This window comes from Scylla paramamosain, chromosome 22 (assembly GCF_035594125.1).
Source record: "Scylla paramamosain isolate STU-SP2022 chromosome 22, ASM3559412v1, whole genome shotgun sequence".
NCBI lineage: Eukaryota > Metazoa > Arthropoda > Malacostraca > Decapoda > Portunidae > Scylla > Scylla paramamosain.
Genome location: NC_087172.1, coordinates 21,842,430 through 21,851,915, shown reverse-complemented (window position 1 = coordinate 21,851,915; position 9,486 = coordinate 21,842,430). Strand labels below are relative to the sequence as shown.

General features: G+C 55.4%; 1 protein-coding gene and 1 long non-coding RNA gene across 2 annotated transcripts in view; both read right to left on the bottom strand.

Moving 5' to 3' along the window:
* Positions 1-435: 435 nt before the first annotated feature.
* On the bottom strand, positions 436-5,787 carry LOC135111831 (uncharacterized). Its single transcript, XM_064025542.1, has 3 exons — positions 5,761-5,787; positions 4,373-5,671; positions 436-4,200 (listed from the first exon to the last, which is right to left on the bottom strand). Exons 1-3 carry the CDS (start codon positions 5,785-5,787, stop codon positions 436-438), a joined length of 5,091 nt encoding a protein of 1,696 aa, XP_063881612.1.
* A 1-nt stretch (position 5,788) lies between these two features.
* Positions 5,789-9,486, bottom strand: part of LOC135111794 (uncharacterized) — a 3,931-nt gene continuing 233 nt past the window's right edge. Inside the window, exons 2-4 of the long non-coding RNA XR_010273911.1 lie at positions 7,361-7,531; positions 6,606-6,890; positions 5,789-5,912 (exon numbers count right to left, since the gene is read on the bottom strand). This is a non-coding gene — a long non-coding RNA (uncharacterized LOC135111794). The remainder of the gene's footprint in view (positions 5,913-6,605; positions 6,891-7,360; positions 7,532-9,486) is intronic.

Here is a 9,486-nt window from a genome sequence, read left to right as displayed (position 1 = left end):
TTGTTGGAAGCTAGGCGGTGGATGTCCGTGATCGGTAGGTAGGGTCTGCGTGGTGGTAGGTATGTAGTTGCGATATTTATTGGTCCTGCGGTAGTTTCTATTGTGACTTGTAATATGTCGGTGTCAAATTCGTTGGTTATTTTGTGTTTTATGTTAGATTTCACTAGGATTGCACTTCCATCGTGTAGTTTACCTGATGAATTAATTGTGTTAATTAATTGTTAATTTATTTAATTATTATTAAAGGTTTATTGAGTATTATGTCAACATATACATATATACATATTGCACAAAGGAAAAAATATACATGAATGTACATAATACACAAAGCGGGCACCAGCCCGCAGGTGGGGGAGTCTTGGGTCCCGGTGGTGGGCGGTGCGGTGGCGCGGCGAGGAGTGCTGCTCGCCGGTCAGGAAAGGAGCTGCGACCTGTTCAGCGGGGCGGGGGCGCTGCCCTGAGAACTCGCAGCATCAGGTCTGTGGGCGTGTGGCGGACGATGAGGGCAGCCCTGGCCTCGCGGCTGCTGAGGAGATCACCGCCTACAGGATGGGCCGGTGGTGGCGGCGTTGGTCTGAGGGCGGCGGTGGCCGGACAGGACAGTAGGTAGTGCACTAGCGGGTGGCGGCTGTGCCTCCCGCAGTGGTCGCACTCCTGCCCCCGAAAGTCGTCGTACAGCTGTTCCCTGGTGCAGTAGCCCAGCCTTACGCGTTGCAGCAACACGCCGTCTGCTCTGGGCTGCTGCTGGGAGGCGTCCAACGACTGGTAGCCAGTGGCGGAGGCGTACCAAGCTGCCTGTCTCTTCCTTGTTTCCAGCTGCCGGTGCGTGTGGCGGGCGCGCTTGGTTGCGGCGAGCCTGGCTCGCGCCCTCACTTGGCTCAGGCTGGGCGGCACATGCCTTGTCACCTGGGGGCCACTAGCAGCTCTCTTGGCGGCTGCGTCAGCAGCCTCGTTGCCTCGTACTCCCACGTGGCTGGGTATCCAGTTGAGCCTCACCCGCCGCCCCTGCGCGGCGAGGCTCTGGAGGCTACCCAGGATGGCGGTGACGAGGCCCACGTTGTCGCTGGGATACGGCTGTTGTAGAGCCTGTAGCCCCGTTCTGGAGTCGGTGTGGAGCACCACGGTGCGCTCCCGCCGGTGTTGAGCGTGCTCCAGGGCCAGCAGGATGGCCACCAGTTCTGTCTGCAGGGTGGAGCAGTGGTCGGGAGTCCTCTCACACACCTCGGCCCCTCTGGTGATGGCAGCAGCGCCCGTCCTTCCGCTGTCAGGGTCAGCCGAGCCGTCGGTGTAGTACACAACACTGTCTGGCTCGGTGACCTGCGCCATGGCCATGAAGGCGTGCTGCCGCATCTCCTCCACGGCGCAGAGCGCCTTGCTGGCGGGCAGCTGTGTGGCGGAGAACTCTGCCGCGGGTGGCTCCCACGGGGGTGGGGCGCGGAAGGTGGGGGCAGGGAGGTCCGCCTGTGGCCAGTTCTCCATGCGAGCCAGGTTGTGGGTAGCCAGCGTGCACTGCAGCAGCCACGGGTTGCGGCGGAGAGATTCGGCACCCTGCGTCCCCGCCAGCCTCAGTCTCCTCTGTGTCACTCCCTCCGCGTCACGCTGCAGCACCCTCGCTACGCGGCAGGCCGTGATCTGCTGTACCCTGGTGGTGAGGGGTACCAGTCTGGTCTCGCTCTGCATGACGCATGCGCTGGACCACCTCGGTGCCCCCAGCATGGTCCTCATTGCGGTGTTTTGTAGCACCTCGATCCGCTCCTGCTGGTTTGGAGAGAGTGCTATGAGGACGGGGGCGCTGTAATCCACCAGCGAGCGAACAGCGTGCACGTAGTACTGGCGCAGGACGGAAAAAGTGGCGCCCGCGCTGATTCGCGTCATGGCCCGCATCACGTTCAGCCTAGACTGCGTCCTCTCCCTCAGGTAGGCGGCGTGGGCTGTGAAGGACAGCCGCTTGTCCACCCACACACCGAGGTACTGGTAGGAGTTGGTCCATGCCAGCTCAACTCCCTGGACGCGGAGCTGCCAGGTTGGGTCTGCCGCCTTCACCATCATGGCCCGGGACTTCTCTGCCGAGATCTTGAGCCCCAGGTCCTGGCATTTCCCGCTGATGAGGTCGAGTGCCTGCTGCGTCCTCCTGAGCTTGTTGCCCCTTCTGGTGACGACGAGGGCGAGGTCATCGGCGTAGCTCAGCAGGACGGTGCCAGCGTGGAAAGGCAGTGCCACTAGCTGTTCCATCAGCAGGTTGAACAGTAGAGGGCTGAGGATGCCACCCTGGGGCGTCCCGTTCTCAAGTACCTTGAAGGTCGACCTCAGGCCCTGGAACCTAACCCTGGCGCGGCGGCGCTGCAGGTAGTCGCGGAGCCAGGCCAGCAGCCTTCCTCGCACCCCTTTCCGCACGAGTGCGTCGAGGATGGCGTGAGGGCTGGCTAGCTCGAACGCCTTCTCGAGGTCGATGAAGACGATGACGGCGGGGCGGTGGTCAATTTGGGTCAGCAGGGCGAGGATGCTGTCTGCCGTGCTCACTCCGCGGGTGTAGCCGAACACATGTGGGTGAGAGGGCCCCACGCGCCACTGTAGCCGCGCGAGCACCATCCTCTCAGCCGTTTTGGCCGTGCAGCTGAGGAGAGAGATGGGTCTGATCTTGGTGGGCTCCCTCGGCTTTGGAATCGGCTGAATGTCGGCTTCCTTCCACGCGGGCGGCAGACAGCCCGCCATCCATGAGGCGTTGATGGTGGCCAAAAGCGCGGCGTCCCCAGCCGGCCCAGCGTGCGCCAACATGGAGTATGGCACGCCGTCCGCCCCCGCTGCCGTGTCGCGGCCTCTCCTCCTAGCCCGCTCCAGCTCTTGAAGGGAGAAGGGCTGGTCAGTCACGTCGGCTTCCTCCATCGCCTCCCTGACAGCCTCGTCGCGGTGTGGTCGGAGCTGCTGCTGGATGCGTTGTGTCTGGGGAGGAAGCTGGTCACTGGAGCTCCGCGTGGTGAACATGGTGGCAAGCCTCTCTGCCTCCTGCTGCGGGTGCGGGTGGGCAGGCGGGCGGGGCGGGGCAGCGCCGGAGGCTGTCCTCACGCTCCTCCACAGCTGGCCTAGAGACGTGTGGTGGCTAAAAGTGGCGCACCACTCCAGCCACTTAGCCTCTCTGGCCCTCAGGGATACCTGCCGTGCGCGGGCCACCACATCCTGTAGGAGTCTTAGGTTGTTGGGGTTGGGGCGCCTTTTGTACAGTTTTCTGTGCTGGTTGACACGGTGGTTGTGCTCGCGCACCTCTTCGTTGTAGTACCACCAGTCTGTCCGGTGGCGGCGGCTCGGGGTGCACCTGGGGATGGCTGCGGCGGCTGCGGTCTGGATGGCCGTCGTCAGGTCCCTCTCCTGCTGATGTAGGTCGGCGGGCGGCTGATAGGCGGCCCACCACTCGTCAAGAGAGGCCTGAAACTTGGTCCAGTCCGCTCTCCTTATGTTCCAGCGTGGGGGCGGGCGGGGTGGGACCGGCGGGGCCACTGGGAGGGTGGTGAGGGTGGCAAAGTGGTCGCTGGTGAGGGTCGGGTGCACCTGCCACGTAGCGCCTGCCGCCAGGTCACTCGAGACCAACGTGAGGTCAAGCCTTCCTCCCCGGGTGTGGGTGGCCTCCCCTGTGTTGAGAAGGCACACGTGAGGGATTTCCTCGAGCAGCACGGCCAGGTGGCGGCCCGTTTCGTTGGCTGGGGACGGTGACTGTAGCATGGGGTGGTGGGCGTTGAGGTCGCCCGCAACCAAGAGACTGGAGTGGGAGGCGAGGGTGAGAAGCTCTCCTGCCTCCAGCTGGTGTCGCTGGCTCCTGTATACGTTGTATACCAGGAGCGGGAGACTTCCCACCTGCAGCTCCAGCGCCAGGACCTCCACACCGTCCCCGCAGTTGACTGGGGCTGCAACCCTGCGGTGAGGGATTGTGCTCCTCACCAGCGCTGCACAGCCTCGGGTGCCCTCCGCTGTGGGGAGCGAGTGAAGGGTGTAGCCCGCCACCCTCCATTCAAAGTCGGCGGGCGTCAGTGTTTCCTGGAGGAGCACAACGTCAAGGTGCTCCTCGAAGACGGCCTGTAGGACTTGATGTTTCTTGGGTCGCAGGCCCTGCACGTTCCATTGCAGGACTCTGAGCCTGGGGGGCCCTGCAGGCTGGTCCGCGTGGGTGGCGCCCTCAGCATATCTCCTCTCCATGTTGGTGGTGAAGGTCTGGTGGTTGGAGGGAGGGGCACAGACGTGGGTCCCTCGAGTTCAGCGGTGGTGGCAGGAGGCCGCACTCAGAGATGGCCGTGGCCGTCTCCTGGCGGAGAAGCGCGTCCAGATCGTCCCGCCTAGCGGGGACGTGATCAGGGCTGGCAAGCAGCTCCGCCATCAACTGCACCATCCGCGCCACGAGGCAGTTGACCACCGCGCGGGTTTCTTCGCTGAGACAGGCGGGCACCCCGTGGAGAGGATCGCTCGGGACCATGGCTCTCCTCCTCACCGTTGTCGGTGCTGGGCCTGTCGCCGCACGGGCGGGGGCGTCGCCGGGAGGGTCTCTCCCTTGTGTGCCGCTGCTCGGGTGGTGGGGCTTGGCTCGAGCATGCTTGGTAGGGGTGCTACCTGAGCGAGTGGAGGGGTGGGCGGAGGGGGTGCGGCTCTCCGTGCCTATGGCTGGAGGCTGTACCTCGGCTCGGCGGTGAGGGGGTTGCCGGTTAATCTCTTCCGGTCTTGCCGCTGGCTGGGACGGGGGTGTGGGGGTGGCTGAGGGGGCCTGCCGCGGGACCCAAGCTGACCTGACTGGAGGTGAGGCGGATGCAACGGGATCTCGCGCTGACCTTCCTGGCTGGCCACGTGGTGGATGCTGTTGCTGCTGGGGCTGAGCGATCTGTTGCCGGGGCTGCCCATGCGACGCTTTATGGCGACGTCGACGTTGCCGCCTTGGTGGCGCCTGAGACTGCTGTTGTTGCTGCTGGCGTGAACGAGGCATCCTACGGAGCCTCTCAGGGCACTGGGGGTTCCACGCGTGGTGGTTTTTCCCACAGTTTGGGCACCTGGCGGTGGTTGCCTCGTTGGCCTTATGGCGGGCGATGCACTCCTCCGTCGGGTGGGGCAGGCTGCACACGCCGCACCTGGCGGCATGTTCGCACCGGGCCTGCAGGTGGTTGTACCGTTGGCACCTGTAACATCTTACAGGCTCACCTTGGTAGGGGCGCAGGGAGTATCTGCCCCAGCAGCCGAGATCCAACTTGGCGGGCGGCGGCCCCACACACACAAGTAGCACCTGTCTCGTGGGCAACTTGTCCCTCCTGGAGGTCAGACGCTGGGCGGAGGTCACCTGAGGGTGAGCCTCTACCGCCTCGAGAGGCAGGTCGAGCGGGTAGCGCTCCAGCACCACCTTGTGCCTCTTTTCGCTTGGGTCGAGGAGGAGCACCCTGTTTCCTTCCTCCGCGATGCGGCGCAGGAGTGCCGTGGAATCCTCGTCCTTGGGCGTGACCACGTGCTCACCCTTGAGATTAACCCTTACCTGTATCCGAAGGGTCGGATACTCCCTCTCGAGGGCAGAGATGGCTCGGTAAGAGTTCTCGTATTCGCCCAGGCTGCCCAGCTTGAACTTGGGCCTCGGGGGCTGGTGGCGGCGAGCTCGGCTGGTCGTGACGGTAGTCCATCCTTGCTCCTCACCGCCGTCCTGCTGCTGCTGCTGCACCACGTCGCTGAAAACGGAGAGGTCGAGTGGGGCCCAGTCCGCTTCGGTAGCGTTGTCCTCCTGCCATGAAGGCTGGAGGCTGCGGGTGGCTCGCTTCGGTGAGCGCTCATCACTGCTGCTGTCCTCCAGCAGGTTACGGGCCGCTTTCTTGGGCGTGGAGCACTTTAGGGATGCTGAAGAAGAGGATGCTCTTGCCCTCTTCCTTGAACCGTTGTTCAGCACTAGCACTTGGTCACTGTTGAATGCCATGACGATTGAACGAGGCGGGAACGACACACGTGGTATTTAGGGTAGGTCAGAGGGAGCGTGGCAGCGACCACGTCCGACCCCGACCGTGGCCCAGTCGTGACTGATGAAATTTATTTAACAAAAACATGAATATATATATAAGAAATACTGAACATAAAAAATGATTTACATAAAGATATGAACAAAGAGAGTGAATGTGTGTGTGTATGTCTGTGTGAAGAAAGGAGTAATATGATGTATAGAAAAGACGTGTAACGTATGTGTCGAAAAGCGTGCACAGAATGTGTATGTATAAAAAAATGAGGAAGAAGAGATGAAAGACGAAAAAATCTGTGCAGTAGAAAGAGAACGGAAGGATGAAAACATATAACAGAAAACGGAGTGCTTGGAGCGGTGACTTGTGTTTACATATTACGCTCTCATGAAGCTATGTTAACAGTGGTGATGATGAAACTGGTGCTAATGATTTAAGAAATGGCAATACTTATTTGTTGTAATTGAAAGGAGTTGACATGAAGACATCAAACGTTACAAAATATACATTACTGGTTCTGAGAAGCGCGTAAGCTTTAGTGTACCCTGAATATTTACAGAAAATGATGAGAGAAAATGGGATATTTCTATGGCTGACTAGATTATTTGCTACAGTAGTAGTAAAAGTAGTAGTAGTAGCACTTACCCAGCTACTTGTTCAGTAGTTTGCAGTTCATCTTGGTGTTCATGTTCCTAATTTTCTAGTTTTATTACTGGCCCATCGTTTGTTTCCAGAACTTTTCCATTCATGACCATCCCAGTATGCTCCAGGCTGGATGATGACCTGGGCATCCCTTCAGGTTGTCGTCAGCCTGGAAGTCAGGCTCGTTGCAGCGCTCGGCTTCCAGCTCGCAGTCGCTGTACAGCATGCCGTCAGCGCCACACAAGATAGACGGTTTGGTTTGCACACAGGTCTGCCTTCATCTTTTCTCTGGCAAAGCATGGTCAATATGGCTTTGGAGTTATTACTGAAATGAGTTACTGTTGAGATGAACTCTTACATACCGCAAAGTGAGTGAAGAAGTAATGTGAAGGAAAGATAGTGAATGAACGAATGAGCGAATGAAAAGGTGTGTTCAGGTGTTGAGTGTGGGCATGTGAAGTTGTAGTGTTGCGTGCACATTACAACATAAGAACATATAAGAACATAAGGAAAGCTGCAGTAAGCCTTCAGGCCTGCACTTGCCAATCCCTGCGTGAAACCTGCCTACAGACCTACCTGCTTCAATATCCAGTCCTCATCCATACATTTGTCTAGCTTTTTTTTTAGAATGCCCTGTTAACTCGACACTAACAGCCTGGTTACTGAGTCTATTCTATTCATTAACTCTCCACTTTCTTCCCATCTCTATTTTTCACACACACACACACACACACACACACACACACACACACACACACCTCTCAGCAGTTTCTTGCAGGCCGCTTAGCCAAGTTGAGTGAGTGTTGCATCGTTGCATTTCTGGTGGTTCAGTGCGCACAAGTTGTTGTAGATGTTGTTGTCAGAGCAACACACGCGCGTCTGCTTTTTCACAACATTGCAGTATGGGGCGTAGTTTGGATCTGGTGAAGCTGGAAGGCAATGTGTGAGCAGCCACATATTGGAGAGTGAGTGGTGTGCGCTGCCAGTAATGCAGATGATGGTGGTGGTGGTGTTGGTGGTGGTGTTGATGATGATGATGGTGGTGGTGGTGGTGGTGATGATGATGATGGTGATGATGATGATGGTGGTGGTGGTGGTGGTGGTGGTGTTGGCGATGAATAAATAGATAAGAAATAAGGGAAGCTGCAAGAAGCGACCAGGCTTACACATGGCAGTCCCTATATGAAACACACCTACCAATTTCCATCTTCTATCCCCATTGATAAACTTGTCTAATCTTCTCTTAAAGCTCTCTAGTGTCCTAGCACTAACTACATGATTACTGAGTCCGTTCCACTCATCTACCACTCTATTTTGAGAATCAATTTTTTCCTATCTCCTTCCTAAACCTAAATTTTTCAAGCTTGAACCCGTTATTTTTTGTTCTACCCTGGTTGCTGATCCTAAGAATTTTGCTTACATCTCCCTTGTTATAACCCTTATACCACTTAAAGACTTCTATCGGATCCCCTCTTAACCTACGTCTCTCTAAAGAATGTAAATTTAACAGCTTCAACCTCGCCTCGTAAGGAATACTCCTCATCCCCTGTATCCTTTTAGTCATTCTCCTCTGTACTGATTCTAATAGACCTATATCTTTTCTGTAATGTGGGGACCAGAACTGCACCGCGTAGTCTAGATGAGGTCTGACCAGCGCCGAGTATAACTTTAATATTACTTCCGTCCTTCTACTTTTAACACTCCTAAAAATGAATCCTAGTACCCTATTTGCCTTGTTTCTGGCTTCTATGCATTGTTTCCCTAGACGGAGTTCAGAGTTAACTATAACTCCTAAATCTTTCTCGTACCCTGTACCTACCAGAGTTTGGTTGTCTAATGTGTACCTATTGTGTGGGTTTCCTCTACCTACGCTAAGCACTTTGCATTTATTGATATTAAATTGCATTTGCCATCTATCCGTCCATTCATTCATTCTATCTAAGTCTGCCTGCAAGGCGATGGCATCCGATTTTGACGTAATTAATCTACCTATCTTTGTATCATCCGCAAATTTCCTAACATCACTACTAATTCCACTATCCAAGTCATTGATATACATTAGAAATAACAATGGCCCTAATACTGATCCCTGTGGCACCCCACTAATTACATGACCCCACTCGGATTTCGAGCCGTTTATTACCACTCTCTGTCGTCTGTTACCAAGCCATTACCCTATCCAGCCTAACACCTTCCCATCTATCCCGTGTGCCCTAACCTTTCTCAGGAGCCTTTGATGGGGTACCTTGCAAAATGCTTTACCAGTCCAGATATAAGATATCATAAATATCACCATTATCTACTGCCTCGTACACCTTACTGTAAAAACTTAACAAGTTTGTTAGGCAAGACTTCTTCTTCGTGAAGCCGTGCTGTGACTGATTTATCAAATTATGTTTGTCTAAATGTTCCCTAATGTTCCTCGCTATTATTGACTCTAACATTTTACCTACAACTGAAGTTAAGCTGACAGATCTAAAATTAGACGCTAAAGTTTTATCTCCTTTCTTAAAGATGGGTACTACATTAGCCTCCCTCCACATTACTGGTACCTCACCCGACTCCAGTGATTTCCTAAAGACAGAAACTAACGGCTCACTAATAATCTCTTTACATTCCTTAAGTACTCTGGGATATATTTCATCAGGTCCTGGTGACTTGAACTTTTTTAGCCTATCTATCTCCTGTTCCACTATCTACCTAGTTATGGAAATATCTGTCAGCTTCTCATTCTCGTCTGCTCTAAACACCTGTTAACTATCTGGCATATCCTGCATGCTTTCCTGGGTGAAGACAGTTAAAAAATAATCATTCAGAACTTTACTAATCTTTTCCCCAGATAAATGTAAGTGACCTCAGCATTGCTATGGTGGAGATGTTGATA